We start from the raw sequence: 20961 nt of genomic DNA on the forward strand, positions 1-20961 counted from the left end.
CAGACAAAAAACACTACAAAGGAAATGTATTTTAAAAAGAAAAACACAGTATTTCAACATAAAGTACTTCAACCTAAACAAATACATTTTTGCAAAAGGCAAACTTCTATAAAATTTATTAATTTTGTACCAGCCATTTATTTGCAAAAAACAGACAAAATTTAATTCTACTTCTTTCCAAAATTGATGATTTACCTAAGAATGCAGCTTTGAATTCCAAGGTTATGTTTCTTCAGTGAGAAGATAATTATAATTATTTATGTGGAATATTCATTATCTCGGCTACACAAACAAAGGTCCAAGTGACTAGGAGGCCAGTCCCTCCTAGCACAAAGAAGTCTGGAAAAACATTGCTTTGCCATATGTTCAGATACTGGCAAAAGGAGCTTTCTTTGTTGGTACTGTCTAATAGGAAGGACTTTTCACCACTTTCCTCACAGACATTGTTACTGCCCCTGAAGTACAAATAAGTAATTTTCCATTTGAGGTTTTGGCTAACCAATTATCATTTAGGCTGCATGCACCTTGTTCTTTTTTTTTCATTATTCCACTGCATTTACATTTATTGAACAGCCTACGGAGCAACCAACAAAAAGGTAAAAGCTAAAATTCTCTCCTAACTGATTTAACATAAATTAAGCATCATCTGGAGATATCTGATCACTTGAGCGATCTCTTGTAGTCATCACTGTAGACCATTCAGTATCTGGCTCTGATGTGAGACGTTCCAATGCATCTTCTTGCACTTTTCCTTAACTAACAGTCACAATCATTACCTAAAAGAGTCAAAGTCCCTTCTATACTTTGGAACTAGGAATTAGAGCAATGCAAATAAAAACTGACTTTTAGAGACACTGATACTCACAACAAACTTAACGATAAAAAATTTAATCAGAAGATATATAGTGTCCATGGCCAATAACCTATGATGTATGAGTATGTTTGGAAGAAAGTGATAACAAGAAACAAATCACTTAAAGCCTTTGGAGGTAAAAAGGCTATCTTGGGGACTTCCCTGTTGGTCCACCAGTTAAGACTCTGCACTTGCAATGCAGGCGGTCTGGGATTCGATTTCTGGTCTGGGAATTAAGATCCCACATACCGCAACTAAGCCTGCACAGCTAAGCCCATGTGCTGCAACAAAGACTCAGTACAGCCAAAATAAAGATAATTAAGAAATAATTTTCTTAAAATTAAGAAATATATTTTAAGAAAAAAAAAAAAAAGGCCATCTTTTGAGTCATAATTCCCCAGGGGTGGTGTCATTCAAACTTCTCAACTTTCCCTGAAAATTCCATAAGACTTCAGTTTAGGAAAACTGAGAGTAGAGAGTTGGGTGCTGCTGCTGCTGCTGCTAAGTCACTTCAGTCATGTCCAACTGTTTGCAACCCTACAGACTGTAGCCTGCCAGGCTGCTCTGTCCATGGGATTCTCCAGGCAAGAATACTGGAGTTGCCATTCCCTCCTCCAGGGGATTTTCCCAACCCACGGATCAAACCTGTGTCTCTTATATCTCCTGCATTGACAGGTAGGTTCTTTATCACTAGTGCCATTTTCAGTTCTGTTCAGTTCAGTTGCTCAGTTGTGTCCAAATCTTTGCGACCCCGTGGACTGCAGCACAGCAGGCTTCCCTGCCCATCATCACCAACTCCCAGAGCTTACTCAAACTCATGTCCATTGAATCGGTGATGCCATCCAACCGTCTCATCTTCCATTGTCCCCTTCTCCTCCTGCCTTCAATCTTTCCCAGCATCAGGGTCTTTTCAAATGAGTCAGTTCTTCACATCAGGTCAGCCATTACTTCTTTAAATAATGTTCCTCCCCCTTTCTTTTCCTTCTGGGATCCCGATAATGTGTGTATATTGGTCTTCATGATGGTTCCCCACAAGTTCTTTAAATTCTCTTCACTCTATTTCATTCTCTTTTCTTTTTGCTCCTCTGGAAGAATTACACTGCCCTGTCTTCAAGTTTACTGATCCTTTCTCCATGTTATCTGGTCTGCTGTTAAATGCTTATGTTGAATTTTTCAGTTCAATTACTATATTCTTCAGCTTTATGATTTCTGTTTACATTTACTGTCTCTTCTTCTTGGAATTCTCATTTTGTTCATACATTGCTCTTCTGACTTTGGTGAGCATCTTTATGACCATTATTTTGAATTCTCTATCAGGTAAGTCACTTATCTCAATTCATTAAGATTTGTTTCTGGTTACTTAGTTGTTCTTTTGTTTGGAACATTCCTCTGTTTCTTCATTTTCCTTGAATCTCTGTGTTGGTGTTTATTTATTAAATAAAACAGCCACCTCTCCCAGTCTTTAACACAGTGGTCTCACGTAGAGGCTGAACCTCATTAATCAGCACAGCCTGAGCTCCTGGCTGTCTCTCAAAGCTTTGTGACTGTCGAAGCCACCTTCTTTAATTGTAGTGGCTCTCAATAGGGTGTGTCAAGACCTATCAATGTCTCGAAGGGATAACTGTATTGAACACCCAGATGCTGGATGATTGGAAGCTGAATCAGGCAGCAGCTGTTGTTCAGTTTCTCAGTTATGTCCGACTCTTTGTGACCTAATGGACTGCAGCATGTCAGGCTTCCCTGTCCTTCACCATCTCCCAGAGCTTGCTCAAACTCATGTCCATCACGTCAGTGATGCCATCCAACCATCTTATCCTCTGCTGTTCCCTTCTCCTCCTGCCTTCAATCTTTCCCAGCATCAGGGTCTTTTTTAATGAGTCAGCTCTTCACATCAGGTGGCCAAAGTATTGGAACTTCGGTATCATTTATTCCAATCAATATTCAGGGTTGATGTTCTTTAGAATTGATTGGTTTGATCTCCTTGCAGACTTTATTTTCTTGGGCTCCAAAATCACTGCAGATAGTGACTCTTTGCCACGAAATGATGGGACCAGATGCCATGATCTTAGTTTTTTGAATGTTGAGTTTTAAGCCAGTCTCACTCTCCTCTTCACTCTTCTCTTTCACCTTCATCAAGAGGCTCTTTAGTTCCTCTTTGCTTTCTGTCGTAAGGGTGGTATCATCTGCATATCTGAGGTTATTGATATTTCTCCTGGCAATCTTGATTCCAGCTTGTGCTTCATCCAGCCCAGTATTTTGCATGATATACTCTGCAAATAAATTAAATAAGCAGGGTGATGATATACAGTCTCGATGTACTCCTTCCCCAACTTTGAACCACTCTGCTGTTCCATGTCTGGTTCTAACTCTTGTTTCTTGACCTGCATACAGGAGGAGTATGGTGGTTTGTCAGGAGGCAGGTAAGGTGGTTTGGTATTCCCACCTCTTTAAGAATTTTCCAGTTTGTTGTGATCCACACAGTCAAAGACTTTAGGCAGCAGCTAAGCTGTTTCAAAAGTATGTAGTTAGGCTTCTTCCAGGGAGAAGCTAGCAGGTGGGTGTTTTTCCTGTTTCCTGTAGCCGTGGGGTTGGGGAGAGAAAAGCAGGTGCTCCTGTGCTCATTAAGAGATGCTTCTCTGTTTGCTATAGTCCTGTGGGGCTCATGAATGCAAGCCCCAGCGGCTATCAGAGCCAGGTGATTCAGTCAGCTGTCCATTTTGGCAGCTGCTGCAAAAGCTGGGGCACCAGATATATGTACAAGCTTTTTGCAGGGAGATACCAACAACTTGGAGTGGTCTGGAGGGAGAAGGCAGATAGGCGTCTGCTGGTTTATCTGATGTCCACGGAGGGTTGCTGCTGTCCCCTAGACAGTGTGCTAAATTGAAGCCTGACCCATAGGCAGCAACTTTCGAAGTATGCAGGTAGGCCCCTTTCAGGGAAATGGGCATTTCTACCTGCTCCCTCTGCACAGCTGGGGTGAGTATTCCTGTCCATTAACAAGCACGTCTTTGTTTGCTATAGTCTTGTGTGTCTCGTGGATGTAAGCCCAACTGGCTTTAAGAGCTATGTGTTTTGGGGGCCCATTCCTTAGGAGGGAGTCTTAAAAGAAAGGGTGCCAAGTATGGACCCACACCTTTTGTTCCTCAGCGGGCAAATCAAATGATTAGATTACATTTGATAAAAGTGATCAGCAGCAATTAATTCTTCTAAAATTTAGATTGTAAAGAATATCACAATAATGAATAACAGGAAAATTACAAGAAATTGTTTTGGTGAGATAACAGAGAAAAAGTGTGAATCAAACAAACAAAAACCCTAATCTCATTTTAACTCCTTTAACCTTTTTCCTCTCTGGAGGTAAACCCAGTTTTAAATGGGACTTGTCTTCGTGACTGATGACATGACTCAGAAGGTTAACTACTCAAAACTAATTCTGCACTTTTAAATATGCACCCAGTAGGTTATGATGAATCTCAGAAGAACCTGACCACAAGTATATCCAAAAATAATGAATAGCACTTTACTTATATACAACTTTAAAAAAGCTTATACATTCTGCTTTAAAAGTCAGATAAAGGTCAAAATAGTAGAAAATATGTGCCAAAACTAAGGTTAAACCCCGGCCTCAGCTTTGTACCGAAGTATATAAGAAGCAATCCTTTCAGACTGAGAAAGGTGGGAGGCTTGAAATTTGAGATACTACTTTTTTGTAAGATTCATCTAAAATCAATGTTTTGAAAACCAAAGATTTATAGCATAAACTAACTAAAATTTCTAGCACAATTAAAAAATAAATACCTATAGTTAGAGATGCTCACTAGCTTATGGTTAAGAGTATAGACTCTGGGGAGCTCAAAACACACAAATGATTCACTTTCATCCTTACTACACTTTTCTAGAGAAGTATGGCAAATTTCACATTTTCTCAGTTTTTACAAAGGTAGAGATCAATACCAAAGGGCCACCCTGGTAGCTCAGCTGATAAAGAATCTGCCTGCAATGCAGAAGACCCCAGTTCAATTCCTGGATTGGGAAGATCCCCTGGAGAAGGGAACGGCTACCCACTCCAGTATTCTGGCCTGGAGAATTCTATGGACAGAGGAGCCTGGCAGGCTACAGTCCCTGGGTTCACAAAGAGTCAGACATGACTGAGTGATACCAAAGAAGAGTTGGACACAACTGAGCAATACCAAAGAAGGTACATAGAAAAGGCATCTCTAAGTGTTATGCTATTGTGTTTTAAGTGCTTTTTTTATATTCCTAGACTATGACAGTTAAGTGAAAACATCAGCTACAAAGCAATAAACATACCAAAATTACAAATATGTGCCAATGAACACATGGGTAAATTACCTTGTTAGAAGTTAAGAGCTGTGCAGCCAGCCATAGGATTTGGGGTAATTTATTATTTCCAGGAAATATTATTGTTTATTAATTTTTAAATAAAACAAAGGGAAAAAAATCAAGTAAGGTCATAGTGTATAGGCCAAGCCATAGAGTCACAAAAGTGCCCCCAAATTACACTGGCAGGTATAAACTTCTAAGCTTCAGGCAGTCCTGATTGGGGACAAGCCTGCTTCCTGGTCTGATTAAAGGCAGCCACAAATGAGTTAGGTACGAAAGAGGTCAAATAACTGGCATAACACTTGGCCCAACAGGGACCTTTCATTGTGGATGGTGGTAAACCCATTCAACCACATCTTTTCCTTTGGGGAGGCAGAAATGCTAGTAGATAAATAAAGAATGGTATGTTGATGAAACTCAGGATATATCCTTTCCAATCTTGTAAACCAAAGGACTCACAGGACTATACCACTGAACATACCAAGCTTCTGTATAAAGCTGCAGTAAGATCCAGTTTCAGAAGGCAGTATGTGACTGTTTTTTCCTTGCAACCTTAAAGAATGAGACTAATTTGGTTTCACAGAGGAAAAAAGATGATACTAAAAATGGTTTACACATAATTTAACAGAGTTAAGATATCTAGGGCAAACTGGTATGTACAACATACATCTACAAAGAAATTATGTTACCTATTAAGCACATGCTAGGTGCCTGATAAGTAACTGAATGAACAGTAAAACCATAAAAGCATTAAATATTTAAAAAGGAATTCCCAAAACTAAACCACATTGATTCTTTTCCTATTTTTATTGTTTCTTATACATATTGCCATGTAACTCCTTAAGTGCTTTTGGTATTTTAGAATTTCAAACATTTAATTTTTCAGTTTATTCTGAATATCTTATTTTTCTACCAGGGATCCAACATGTTCACTTAAAATATATTATTATAAATATATCACTATATTCTTTTTAAAGGAAATATTTCACGTGTATAAATAAACGTGGTGGTGGTAGTTTAGACGCTAAGCACGTCCGACTCTTGCGACCCCATGGAATGCAGCCTGCCAGGCTCTTCTGTCCATGGGATTCTCCAGGCAAGAATAGTGGAGTGGGTTGTCATTTCCTTCTCCAGAGGATCTTCCTGACCCAGGGATTGAACCTGGGTCTCCTGCATTGCAGACAGATTCTTTACCAACTTAGCTACGAGGGAAGCCCATAAATAAATATAGCTAATAATATAATATATGCCCATGTGCCCACCATCCAACTTAAGAAATAAAACACTACAAATATGACCAACTTAAGAAAGAAAACACTACAGGTATGACCACCATCCAATTTAAGAAAATAAAAACTACAGATATGACCAAGAAAATACTGCGACCCCTTGTCCATACTGTCCTTCCCCAGCAGTAACAACTACATGCATGTTTTTATACTTTTACTACATCTTTATAGATCCATAAACAAAACAGCAGTGGTTTTTAAAACTTTAATATGCTCATCTCCTAAGACTTTTTAAAACTATGTACCACCGTGCTTATTTGACACTTAAATAATGGCAGTTTACTGTTGATTGAATGCATGCTTTAAGCATTTTTGTCAAAGCTTTGGACTGCAGTTTAGTTTATTCAATTTATGGAAAATATAACCATATAACTTAATTGGCAAAACCAGCTCCCAATGTCAAATCCAATCAACCAAATCTGTCAGGAAAAAAGTCTAACTTAATTTTTAAATTCAAATAAATGTGTTATTATGTGTGCCCATGACAACTTTCTCACTTGTGGGATTTTAAGATAGATAAATGGATAGCTAGGTAGACAGAGACACTATAAGGCATGGGGTCTTTGTCACCTGGATAAAATAATGTGTTGCCCCTTTCAATAATTTTTATTGAAGCTTTCTGTTTTGTTCTCAAGGGACTTTCCCTCAGGACAAATTCTCCAATGTCTCTTTGTTTGGTGCCCTGATTTTTAAATTCCAAGGCAATGCACCATAGTTAGATTTAGGGTGGACAAGAAGTAAGCTTTTCTTCTGAAAGACAGACGATTATGAAAGAAGAAAGAAAGGAGTACTGGCAGACCAGAAGGATCTCTGGCAAATCTTTTTTAGGAAGGACTACATATGGAAAGAGAGAACATGGAAATTAATTGCTTTAAAGCTATCCATACCTGTATATCCCACAGGAAGTCTCTGTGTACCCCGGGCACAGGTACCCCAATTTCAAATCCACCGATCGACAGCAGGGGTTGACAAACTAGGATCCAGTTGCTGCTTGCCTCGTAAATAAAGTTGTGTTGGGCAGAGTCACACTCACTGGTTCACATATTGTCCATGTGTGCTTTCAGAGAAAAACTGGCAGGGTTAAACAGTTGCAATAGAGACTGTCTCACAATGGCCAAAATATTTATCTGGTTCTCTGAAGAAAAAATTCTGCTACTCCTCATCTACAGCATTGTGTATGTGGTTTCTCAAATTCTTTCTTTAAATCAAACTTACATAAGGCCACGTTGTCCTAAAAGGCTTATTATGAAAAATATTATTTCCTTCTCCTGGGAAACAACTACTTTATATTCTTCTGGCTGGTATTTATGGTACAGGCCAAACCAGGGAGCCACAAAAGTGTTGACAGCTATCAAGGAGACTTTGTCGCAGCCCCTCCATAACATTTTTCTATTATCATTGCTTTATTTTTCAGTTTTAAGCATTATATATTAACCTCTCATTACTGAAAATGAGGATTTATCCTGCTTCCCAGGTGGCTCAGTGGTAAAGAATCTGCCTGCCAATATAGAAGATGCGAGTTCAATCCCTGGGTTGGGAAGACCCCTTGGAGATGGAAATGGCAACCCATTCCAGTATTCTTGCCTGGAAAATTCCATGGACAGAGGACCCTGGTGGGTTACAGTCCAGTCCATGAGACTGCAAAGAGTCGGACACGACTGAGTGAATGAGCATATCCTCAATATAGCTGTAGATCAATATTCAATATTTATATTAGTATTATGAATAAACACTATCAACAAGTGAGTTTTCTGTATACTAGGATTACTTTTCCTTTTCCTACCTGGGGTTTTTCTTGGAGATAATGACATTTATTTATTTCCCACATACTTATCTGTAATTCAACTTTATATGTTCAGTGTGTATGTGTTCATTTAATCCCTTTATTTTTCAGAATGGACCTCTACCTTTATATTTGTCTGAAAAACAGTTTTTACTGTTTTCCCCTCCCCATGAATAAAACCTCCAGTTTTCCACTGGGTAGAGAAGTTGTATGGTTTTCAGACTTTCACAAAGGGAATTTAACAGTGTCCTTTTCTTTTTCTTCAGGAGATTTAACACTGATACAATGCTATCATTTAATACACGGTTCATGTTCAAATTTAAAGAAATAACCCAATGCTATCCCTTATAGCTAAGTTTTCCCCCATTCAGGATCACATGTCACATTTAGTTGTCATGTTGATTAGTTTTTCTTTGTCCTTCATTACACTGACATGACTAGCCCAGCGTTTCATGAGGTTTTTCTGGTTACTTCCTTGTGAATTGATTAAGGCTGTTAGTTTCAAAAAAAAAACAAAAAACTACATGAATGATGTCTTACTCTCACTGTATTATACAAAGAAGCATACGTGATGTGAAGTCTGTTCTACTTGATACAACTTTTGACTGATTAAGGTGGTATGGTGAAATCTGTCCACTATAAAGTTACTTTTTGTTTTCCTTTGTAATTAATAAGTAATCTGTAGGGCGATACTTGAGACCATGTAAATATGCTATTCCCCCCAAAAATCTGATCCAATGGTTTTAATATCCACTAATGAGTTTTCCTTGAATCGATTATCACAATGACAGTTGAAAAATGGTGACTTTCCAACTCTATTATTTCTTCTACATTTATTGGTTAATACCTAATTGCTTCTTAAATAGATTTTCAACCAGGTTACGTTTTTAGCATCAGCCTCAACTCCACTTTCAGGTTCCTGGCACTGCTAATTACTGAGCATTCTGGGATTCTGTGGTTTAAACTGGGTTCCTTCTAAGCTTTCTTCTCTGCTAGGAGTCATGCTTCTTAGTTTTGCCAAATTTGCTAACATTTGCTCATCTGCTTTTCCAGTTTCTAAAACATTGTTACTGCTGTTGTGTCTTCAATTTTTCATTGACCTTGTAAATTTATGCTTTTAAAAATAAACCCTTCACTTTCATTTTCATTAAGCTCAAAAGGAGAAAGTAAATTCATATGTTTAAAACTGGCTAACTTTACTTAGAAGTCCATTTTTCTTTCCCTGCTTTCAAACTTTATATAAATGATACTGCTTTAGTCACTCAGACATGTCTGACTCTTGGACTGTAGCCCATAGGCTCCCCTGTCCATGGGATTTATCAGGCAAGAATACTGGAGTGGGTTGTTGTTTCGTTCTCCAGGGGATCTTCCCAACCCAGGGATCGAACCTGCATCTCCTGTGTCTCCTGCACTGCAGGCAGTTATTTACCTGCTGAGCCACTGGGGAAGCCCATAAATGGTAATGAAATCTTCTGCAACTTGTTCTTTCTACTCAATACTATGTTTCTGAGATTTATCCATCTTGATACATGCATCTCTAGTTCATTCACTTTTAATGAATGATGTTACAACTCAGAGTATGAAGTTGGTACAATTTTTTTATCCAATTCCACTGTATTTCCAACAGTGATACTGTGAGCTTTAGGGCAGGGGGTCTATTTTTGCATAAGAACATACACTCCCCATACAAGTCTGCAGAAAAATAGGATTATATATGCAAAACATTAACCCTAAAACATTTCAATTCTGTAACTTATAAAATGAGCTAATAATACTAGGCACCAAGAAGATGCTCAACAAATATCAATCACTTGGAGACAACAGTGAGATGGGGCTCAGAAATTCAGAAAGAAGAGTCCTCTCTGAAAGTTAAACTGCAAGATAGTCCAGGGCAGAGATATGAAAAGAGCAAAACAAAAGAAGAGCTGCAGGGCCAGCAACATTTGACCATAATATAACTACTGTAATAGCAAAATAAATAATAGGTCAATTAGAAAAGAGAAGCAAAGAAAAAAGGGAATCATAGAAACAAATGCTGACAATCCATAAAAACACTGTTCACAGGAAGAAAAACCTTAACAAGCATGTGGCAACTTTTTTCCATTCCAAATCATATGGCTATTCATGTGGTCAGACTATCCCTATGGCGAAATGGACACAACAGGTGATTCTGGGCCTGATGCAATTAAACATTAATTTTACTACTTAACTTTTCTCATCCAAATATCATACTCATATCCTAGTGCTTTTTCCTCTGCCAATTTAATTTCTTACTGTAAATTAATATACTGGAATTCTGGCAACATTTACAAACTCTCGTGTTTTAGTCATTGTGATATCTTTCAGAGCCAAATCACTTTGGATACGGATAAAAAATGAGTCATTGGAGCCTTCAGCCCAGATCTGAGAACATGGCCAAGTTAACAAGGTGCTACCTCGCAGCTCAGGCCTCTCCTTCGACTACAGTATCACCATGCAGCTCTATTCTCTACTCATTTCAAGAATTTCCTCTTCCTCTTTCATGGAGCATGCTTGTGGGCATGTGTGCTCAGTCATGTCCAACTCTTTGTGACCCATGGACTGTGGCCCACCAGGATCCCCTCTCCATGTGATTTTCCAGGCAAGAATACTTGAGTGGGTTGCCATTTCCTTCTGCAGGGGATCTTTCTGACCCAGGGATTGAATCTGTGTCTCTTGGGTCTCCTGCATTGTCAGGCGGGTTTTGTTTGTTTTTTTTTTTTTTACCAGCTGAGCCACCAGAGAAGCCCTTCAATGAGCATATGTATTAAAAAGGAAGTGAGTAAGCTCTAATGTTACTGCTTTCTTCTACTGTCTGTAAACCTACTGCTGAGTCATATATTTTGTCAATGCATTTATTCACTTTTTCAAACAGAAAACTGTGTTTCCTACTGTCTTGTCAGTATGAAAGGAGAAGCAATATTTCAAAATAACTTGCATGGCTTCTAATAGGACATAGTTAAGACTATGAAAAGTCTACCATATTACTTTTTGTGAAATGTTACTTCAACTTGTATTGAACTGATGAACAGGCATTGAATGATATTGGCAACCTGAAGTAAAATGTGAATTTTCATGACAAAAAGTACAAGCAATGCTCAATTTCAAAATATATTCAGTTTCTCAGGGTTATTTTATAGTTGGCTGCTGGAAATTCAAACTCTGTCATTTCCTTTTCCAGGGGATCTTCCCCACCCAGGGATTGAAACCGGGTCTCCTGCACTGTAGGCAGACGCTTTACTGTCTGAGCCACCAGGGAAGTCCAACTCTGTCATACAAACCATGTAATATACTTACATGGCATTGAGATTTTCAAGTCTGTCAATAAAAGTCTATCTAATAATGAATCAGGTTCTGTGTTAAGTGTTTATGATATATAAATTAATAAGATATAATCCCTGTGCCATATAGCCCATAATATAGTCTGAAAGATGGACAAATAAAATAAGTAATTATAATACTGAACTCAAAGGCTTATATAAGTACACAAGGCAGTGTAGCTATATCAAGAAAGAAATGACTAGCTCTGAGTTAAGAAGCTGGGGGAAAAGTTGAAGAAAGCATTATACATTTTGTTTTTGTTTTTAAATTTATTTATTTTTAACTGAAGGATATTCGCTTTACAGAATTTTGTAGTTTTCTGTCAAACATCAACATGAATCAGCCATAGGTGTACATATGTCCTCTCCCTCTTGAACCCCCCTCCCATCTCCCTCCCCATCCCAACCCTCTAGGCTGATATGGAGTCCCTGCTTGAGTTCCCTGAGACAAACAGCAAATTCCCATTGGCTGTCTATTTTACATATGGTAATGTAAGTTTCCATGTTACTCTCTCCATACATCTCACCCTATCCTCCCTTCTCCCCGTGTCCATAAATCTGTTCTCTATGTTTGTTTCTCCATTGCTGTCTTGCAAATAAATTCATCTTTCTAGATTTCATATATATGTGACAGTATACAATATTCATCTTTCTGACTTACTTCACTCTGTATAATAGGCTCTAGGTTCATCCACCTCATTAGAACTGACTCAATGTGTTCCTTTTTATGGTCGAGTAATATTCCATTGTGCATATGTATCACAACTTCTTTATCCATTCATCTGTCGACAGACTTCTAGGTTGCTTCCATGTTCTAGCTATTGCAAACAGTGCTGCAATGATTTTAAAGGGCTTTTTAGATGAAATTAAGCTTGAGCAGAAGAGCCCAGCTGATGGAAAAGAAGACATTCAACTTGGGAAACAGCAAGGAGTACCTTCGAAGGTAGGATAGATATAGCAAATATAGAGAGGAAAGCTAGAAAGTCGGGCTGGGCATGAATCAGGAAGCTTAAATAGTATTTCATGGAACTAGATTCTTTTGGCCAGTGCTTCCCAAGAAGTGAGCCTAAAAACGGATTCCTTCACCTTCAGGTGGCCTAAACTGCTGAGTTATAGGGTAGGAAGAAACTGTCAGGTTTTTAACATGGTTATATAATTTCCCTACCAATCAGCACTATATGGTTATATACGTACATTTACTGTTGTTCTAGTTACGGCTACTGTCAATCTTCTAAATTTTAGCCATTTTCATAGATGTGTGATGGCATCCCATTATGATGACGAGTGATGTTAAGTATCTTTCCATATGCTTAGTGGCTATTCTTGAATCTTATTAAAGCTAATTCAAGATTTTCACCCCATTTTTATTAGCTTTGTCTTCTATCATTGAGTTGAAGTGGTTTTTATACAGTCTGAATACAAGTCCTTTGTCAGATACACGTACTGGGATTATTTTCTCCCAGTCTGTTCCTTTCTTCATGTTCTCTTTTGATTTGAGCATTAGTTTTTAATTTTGATTAGGTTCAATTTTGGAGAAGGCAATGGCACCCCACTCTAGCACTCTTGCCTGGAAAATCCCATGGACGGAGGAGCCTGGTGGGCTGCAGTCCATAGGGTTGCGAGGGGTTGGACACGACTGAGCGACTTCCCTTTCACTTTTCACTTTCCTGCATTGGAGAAGGAAATGGCAACCCACTCCAATGTTCTTGCCTGGAGAATCTCAGGGACGGTGGAGCCTGGTGGGCTGCTGTCTGTGGGGTCACGCAGAGTCGGACACGACTGAGCGACTTAGCAGTAGCAGCAGTAGCAGTAGGTTCAATTTATCAATGCTTCTTCTTATGATGGTGCTTGCTATCTCCTGTCTTTCCCAAAGTTGTGAAGATATGCCACTGATTTCTCCTTTTTCTATAATTTTATTTCATTTATTTCTGGCTGTGCTGGGTCTTTGCTGCCATGCAGGCTTTTCTCCAGTTTCAGCGAGTGGGGGGGCTACTCTTCACTGTGGTGCACACGTTTCTCATTGTGGTTTCTCTTGTTGTAGGGCATGGGCTCTCGGGTGCACGGGCTTCAGCAGCTACAGTTAATGGGCTCTACAGCACAGGCTCAATAGTTGTGCTTCACTGATTTAGCTACTCTGTGGCATGTGAGATCTTCCCGGATCAGGAATCAAACCTGTCTCCTGCACTGGCACACAGATTCTTTACCACTGAGTCACCAGGGAAGCCCTCCACTATGTTTTCTTGTAGAAGCATTATAGTCTTAACTTTTACGTTTAGTATAGGATCCACACCTTTAATTAATATCTGTGTATGATGTGAGGTAGGGATCGAGTTCAGCTAGGATATTATTCTAGCATCACTTGTCATAAAGACTCTTCATTTCTAATTGTGTTCCTTTGGTGCTACCACCAAAAACCAACTGGTTGTACACTATCTACTTCTAAACTCTCTATTCTTTTCCATTTATTTGTTTATATATCCTTACACCAGTACCACGCTGTCTTAATTACTATGGTTTTAGAGTCAGTTCTCTAATTGTTAGAGCATAAGTTCTCTAATTAGAGCATAAGTCCTCTAATTATTGTCCTTTTTCATGATTGCTTTCAGCTACTCTAGGTCCTCTGAATTTCCATATATATTTTAGAATCAGCATCTTGATTTCTACCAAAATAAGTCTAATGGGATTTTAACTGGATTTTTACTTGACTGAGTCTATAGAGAAGTGGTTTACAAAGTATGGGCTCTGGATCAGCAGCATTAGTTAGCATCACCAGGGAACTTGCTATAAATGCAAATATTCAGGGCTTACTCGAGACTTTGTGGATCAAAAACTCTGGGGAAAAGGTTCTGCAATTTGTGTTATAATAAGGCTTCTCTGTAACTGATTCATGACAAAGTGTTAAGAATTACTGCTGCAAATCAGTAGCTTTTGGGAGAACTAATATCTTAGCAATACTAAATATTCCAATCAATGAACAGACGTATCTCCCCATTAATTTAGGTCTTCCTTAATTTCTCTTACCAATGTTTTATAGTGTTTAGTCTACATGTCTTGCATATAGTTCGTTAAATTTATATCAGGGTATTTTATGCTTTCTAATGCTACTGTAAATGGTATTTCTAATTGCTACTACCTACCTTCAGCTATGAGCCTGGCAGGCTATAGTCTATGGGGCTGCAAAAGAGTTGGACATGACTTAGTGACTAAATAACAAACCTTCAGCCATAGTCTATAGATGATATAGCGGAAGTCTATTTGGGGGTGGGAGTTCACTAACAGATTTGAAAAAAAGTAGAGAACTCAAATTACTGGCAGCATCTTAAAAACAAACTAGTTTCAAAAGATATGCAAGAACAGGAGGTTGTTTCCAATGAACTGACCATACGCGTTAAGCATGAGCATCTACAAAAATTAGAAAAAGGACAACCAGACACAATGCTCTCCTGTAGTCTTGCCAAACACTTTACACATTCTTGACAAAAAGATCAAACCTCAGTATCTAGCTGCTGGATCCAGCTGCCAATTTGGAAGACAGAGGAACAGGAGAACATGTTGGATTATGCAGAGAACATGGGTGCATGCATGCTAAGTCACTTCAGTCTTGTCCAACTCTTTGAGACCCTTTGGACTGTAACCCATCAGGCTCCTCTGTCCATGGGATTCTCTAGGCAAGAACACTGGAGTGGGTAGCCATGCCTTCTTCCAGGGGATCTTCCCAACCCAGGGATCTAACCCACATCTCTTATGTCTTCTGCATTGGTAGGCAGGTTCTTTACCACTCACGCCACCTGAGAAGCCTACACAGAGAGCATAAGATTAGCAAAATTTAGACTGTGGCAAACTTTGGTTGGGTTTTTCAATAGATAAATCTGTCAGGAAATAAAAGGGATGGAGGAAGAACATATAAACTGAAAGAGACTTAAGTATGAAGTTTTTACAAAACAGGCAAGTCTAAACTATAGTGTACATTTGGCTGAGAATAAAGATTATTGAAACATGTAGGAAATGATTACTACAAAAGTCAGGGTTCCAGGTTGCTTTTGTGGGTAGAAAGGAGGTTGTATTGAGATGGGGCATATGAGTAGCTGGCAAAGTTGTATTTCTTGATCTGGGTGGAATTTGCCTTATAATAACCTATTAAACAATCCCATTTAATTCTTGTGGTTTTCTGTATACATGCCTTATTTTTATTGTAAATGGGTTTTTCCTCTCCCTTATGATGATATATGTAGACTCTGGGATTGAAAAGTTTGTAAGTTGTAATGGTAGAATGGTGTTGGTGATGATATGAACTAAGGTGTGGTTATGGAAGCGGTTGTTCTTTGAGCTAGGGATGCAGGTGAGGTCAAAGTCAAAGAACTAAATGGCTAAGAACTTGGAGAGACAGTGACAGAAAAAAACTGGAAGTTTGGTTCTAATCACTGCCATCAGTGTGGGAGAGTGCCCTGGATATTATTAGCAAAGATAAAAATGATGAATAGGTTGAAAGAAATCTACTTAGATTGCAAAGGTACTACACTCTCCTGGGCCCACAAAATGGAAGACTATTTTAGAAACGATAGGGGAAAGGTCCTACTTTCTTTCTATGCGTTATAGGAAAATGAGCACAATCCACTTCAAGGAAAGAAGAGACTCACTATCTTTTAGACACAGGTAGATTTTAGTAGAGGTTCTGTGGTAGAGAAAGTTCCTAGAACAATATCAAATGTTAATGGCAATTTGCTAATAAAAAAAATGGAAATTCCTGAAACACAATGGAAAGGATCAGGAGGGAGAGAAGAGGATGTGTGTGTCTGTGTATTGGGGGCCCACAGACATGGGGGCTCTTCTGTATAAAGAACACTGCAACTAATAGTATATTTGAAAAGAGGAAACAGAGGGCTCCTTTTCAGATATTTGAGAATGTGAGCACCATGGATGGAATGACCTGGTCTCACTGTTTTAACTGGAGCTTGTCCGAGATGATGGGATTACCTAACATTTATAGGAGTGGTGACTTAGGCCTGATAATGGCAGTTACTGCCATCGAATCACTTTACATGTATCTATGTTTCCATGAAAGAAGGCTTCCAAAGTCCTGAGGATAGAAGCAGCACCCTTTTCTCTAAGAACAGTAGCTCTTATTGTAGCCAACACAAGAAGGGTTCCTTGATCCATCCTTACCACTGGAAACCACAGAAGATACTTCTGCATACTGGATCACATTGATTTTTTTTTTTCCACTTTTATTCCAAGGTTCACTGGATACTAGAAAAAAGAGTCTGAGAAGCGTAGGACAAGGGTAAGATGGAAGCAACATATAAAGCTAAAAATAGGCTTAGTAATACACTCACTTAGACCTTGGTCAGAAAAACACTGATAGAGTCAGTCCAAGAGGAATGGAACAGTAAAAATAGGTACGCTAATTTACAGTTTATCCTAAACTCTTCCTTGGAGTATCCACCTCTTAAAAAGTGTGGCCTGAGTATTGGAATTCATTTATGTTGTTAACAAGGTTTGTGGTAGAGAGGGAAAAGAAGAATCCTCAATAGTAAAGGAAAAGGAATAGGCAGTATATTAATGAATTTGAAAACTTCCCTTCTATGAAATACATTTATCTCTTACAAACATTTTGCTACTGTTTTAAAATAAAAATTATGAAATAAGTGTTTTGAAATTATGAAATAACCATTTTTTAATCTATTTTCAATTGAAGGATAATTGCTTTACAATATTGTGCTGGTTTCTGCCATTGAAATAACCATGTTTTAAAAACACAAATACCACAGCTTTGCTATGGTTTTCATTCTGCATACCACCAAAATTATGCTTCTAAAGCTTTTATTTTGGCTGCTCCATGTAGCTTGCAGGATCTTAGTTCACCAGTCAGGAACAGAACCCAGGCCCTGGGCAGTGAAAACGTTAAGTCCTAACTACTGGACCACCAGGGAATTTCCTATGTTTCTAAAGTTTTAAATACAAATTCAACTATTCGTTACTGAGTGCTACCTATTACCTGTTAATTGTATATTTTAAAGTTTCTTCAGCTACCTGATGGCATTAAATTTACATGCAAATTATAAAATTTTATAGTTTTATATAAAATTAAGGGCAAAATAAACAGCATGATTTGGATAGGACCAAGAGATTTAGTGTTTCTCAACTCTTCCACCAAAGCATCCATATCAGAACAGAGAACTCCCAGAGGCCAGGGAAATGTTCTGATGCAAGCTGCTTTAAGTCCAAACATCCTCTAAAGTATTTTTATTTTGTTTTGAATTTTTATCACTTCATTTAAAATTTTATATAAATTTTATGTTATATTCCATGATTTGTACATTTATTATAAATATGTTTGAAATTATTTTCTATGGAGTAAAATTAACATTTTGGAGAGGTGGCATCACATATGTTTTAGAGGTTTCATGTATCTCTGAGAGTACAAACTCAATTGAGAAGCACAGCATTACAGACACATATTTGAATATTTTCCTTGTGTATTCTTACCTCCATAGTATGTATTCTTACCTCCATAGTATGTATTCTTACCTCCATAGTAGGCGGAGTCTTTCTTGTTTTTCTGATCCAAGCTAGAAAGAAAAATAATAACTAAATATAAGTTTTCTATAAACTGCACAAACATTTTATTTACCCACGCATGAAACAAATACGTATTAAACACCTGCTATATATTGTTTTAGGGCTTCCCAGGTGGCGCTAGTGGTAAAGAACCCGCCTGCCAATGCAGGAGTCATAAGAGACATGGCTTCGATCCTTGAATCGGGAAGATCCCCCGGAGGAGGGCGTGGCAACCCACTCCAGTATTCTTGCCTGGAGAACCCCATGGAAAGAGGAGACTGGGGTCACAGAGTCAGACATGATTGAAGCAACTTAGCACGCACGCATGTTTTAGCCACTAGAGATACAACAGGGAACCAAATGTGTTCCCTCCTCTTCTGGAGCATATATACTAGTGAAGGGGCCACAGAAAAGAATCACCAAAACATACGTCAGGTAATGATCTGTGTCACAAAAAATACTTGAGTGTGGGGAGAGTGTGGAGGGGACAGTTTCATAACTAAAATCATACCTTATAAGCATCTGAATTCAATTTAGTGTATATAATGGCATATAGGCCAAATGATAATGCAGTAAACTACAAGGCAGCATTAAACTTATCCTGGTAACGTTAACCAATTATTGCTCAACATATAAAAGAATGGATGGAGAAGAGTTTTCATTTTCAGAGACTTCTCTTCTAATCTGTTCTGGCAAGCAGTCTATCTCCTATGGTTGGTATGACAGGCCTTAAGCTCCAACACTTGGGAGATGAGATGCACAGCAGAAAGAGTTCATACTTGTTCATACATACAAGTATGTATGTATGTATCCAGGTAAGTATGAACCTACTGGACACTGGGTACTGCGTTAGATGCTTTATAGCAGCAGGAAGGGAGTGGAGGCAGCTGCCTCTGAGGAAGTGTGCCAGAATCACATGAAGACATATAATACAGTGCTTAGGAGAGCAGAGGTAGAATTCTGGGGTTCAAATCCCCACTTAAGTGCTTACTAGCTGTGTAACCTGAGGCAAATTATTTAATTTTCTAGACATCAGATTCCTCATCTATAAAATTATGATACTAGTGTCTACATTTTAGGGTTATTGTGAAAGTTACATGAAATAATATATATAAATTCTTAGCTCAGAGTCTGGCATACAATAAACATACAAGTCTAAGTTTTTGCTATTTTTCAATAAACCTGTATTTTTTTTTCATAACAGACTCCAAAAAACAAAGATCAACAAAACTTGCTTGACTTATGAGGACATATACTGATATACTTGCAAGGAATATGGTCTTTGAAAAGTAGAAACTATTTTATCACTTTAGTTGGTTCAATCTTCATTAAAAAATTGTGAAGTATGCTTATTTGATAGAAAAATTAAGTAACTTTCCCAAGTTTACACGTTAAGTAGTAATGGTGGAATTTGAATCCAGATCTGACCCTGTCTCTGGCCGCGATAACCATCCATGCTCTACTAAGCAGTTTCTCAAAGTTTATAAGCAACAAGCAAGGAATACTAAACTAGGAAGAGGAATAGGTCACAACACGAACTACATGTCAGAAAATAAGCATTATTAACCCCATTTTACAGATTGGGAAACTGAGATTCAAGAAGATCAGCAACTTGCCAAAACTCACAAATCTGGCAGGTAACAGACTGAGAATCAAATGTTGGTTTACTGCTAAGTCACTTCAGTCATGTCCAATTCTGTGTAACCCCACAGACGGCAGCCCACCAGGCTCCACCGTCCCTGGGATTCTCCAGGCAAGAACACTGGAGTGGGTTGCCATTTCCTTCTCCAATGCATGAAAGTGAAAAGTGAAAGTGAAGTCACTCAGTCGTGTCCGACTCTTAGGGACCCCATGGACTGCAGCACACCAGGCTCCTCCATCCATGGGATTTTCCAGGCAAGAGTGCTGGAGTGGGGTGCCATTGCCTTCTCTGAAATGTTGGTTTAACTGGCTGTAAAATCTGAGCTCTGTCCATTCACCAGCCACCTTCTCTTCTGACGCGTTAGCTCCAGTAGCCTGCCTGCTCCAAGTAATAGCAGCAGGACCCATTCTCATGCCAAGCCCAGTAGTGAATGGCTGTGAGGGAGGAAAGAGCAGCATTCAGTTGTGGGCCTGTGACTGGTTACTTCGCCCTGCTCTGTTCGCTCTGGCACTAACCCCATACATGTATTTTCAGTACAGTACCCAGTGTTTTGCCTTCTCTATCTATTCCTGTTTCTGAACTTCTATTCCTGTTGTTATCATCTGCATTCTCTTCTTTTTGGCTTCCAGCTCTATTTAGTTCATTTTTAGCCACAACTTGCACAGATTTTATATTCCTTTCTAGGCTGGAAGTTTGTCAAGGGCAGAATGTATCCATGGGAGATTTATTTATCTACCATCTAAATGCTTTGAAAGAGTAGGTACTTAAATACAGTTTTTGAATGAGTACTTCCACTATAAAAATATTCACTGTAATGGGATTTTGACCTGTATTAAAAAAAATCCAGCTTAGCAATATCAAGATTCTTCTGCACAATCAAGGAAATAAGTAAGCTATGGAATTTTTCAACTATCTCTTTATGGTCAAAATATTGTCTATATTTATGGGCACTTTTCTCCCTAGGAAAGAGACTGCTTTTAAAATAATTCACTATGAGCCATGTACCTTAAAAATGTTTTAAGCAATAAATATTCAGTTCTGATTAAGATTAGAAAGTTAATTCAGAAAAATCAACTGCTGGAGGGGGGCACTGACAAACTATAGACTGCAAGCAAAATTGTAACGCGTGGCTTGCTTTTTGTTTTTTATTTTAA

General features: G+C 38.5%; 1 protein-coding gene across 3 annotated transcripts in view; it reads right to left on the reverse strand.

The window, feature by feature from the left end:
• Positions 1-20961, reverse strand: part of NDUFAF2 (NADH:ubiquinone oxidoreductase complex assembly factor 2) — a 185226-nt gene that overhangs the window by 34158 nt on the left and 130107 nt on the right. For 2 of the 3 annotated variants that reach the window (XM_025270500.2, XM_025270501.2), the window contains one exon: positions 18136-18176. In XM_025270500.2, coding sequence (XP_025126285.2) covers positions 18136-18176 — 41 coding nt within the window. Of the gene's footprint in view, positions 1-7373; positions 7482-18135; positions 18177-20961 lie in introns of those variants that run through there. The other variant, XM_044932577.1, reaches the window with a different exon arrangement.

This window comes from Bubalus bubalis, chromosome 19, assembly GCF_019923935.1.
Source record: "Bubalus bubalis isolate 160015118507 breed Murrah chromosome 19, NDDB_SH_1, whole genome shotgun sequence".
NCBI classification, from domain to species: domain Eukaryota; kingdom Metazoa; phylum Chordata; class Mammalia; order Artiodactyla; family Bovidae; genus Bubalus; species Bubalus bubalis.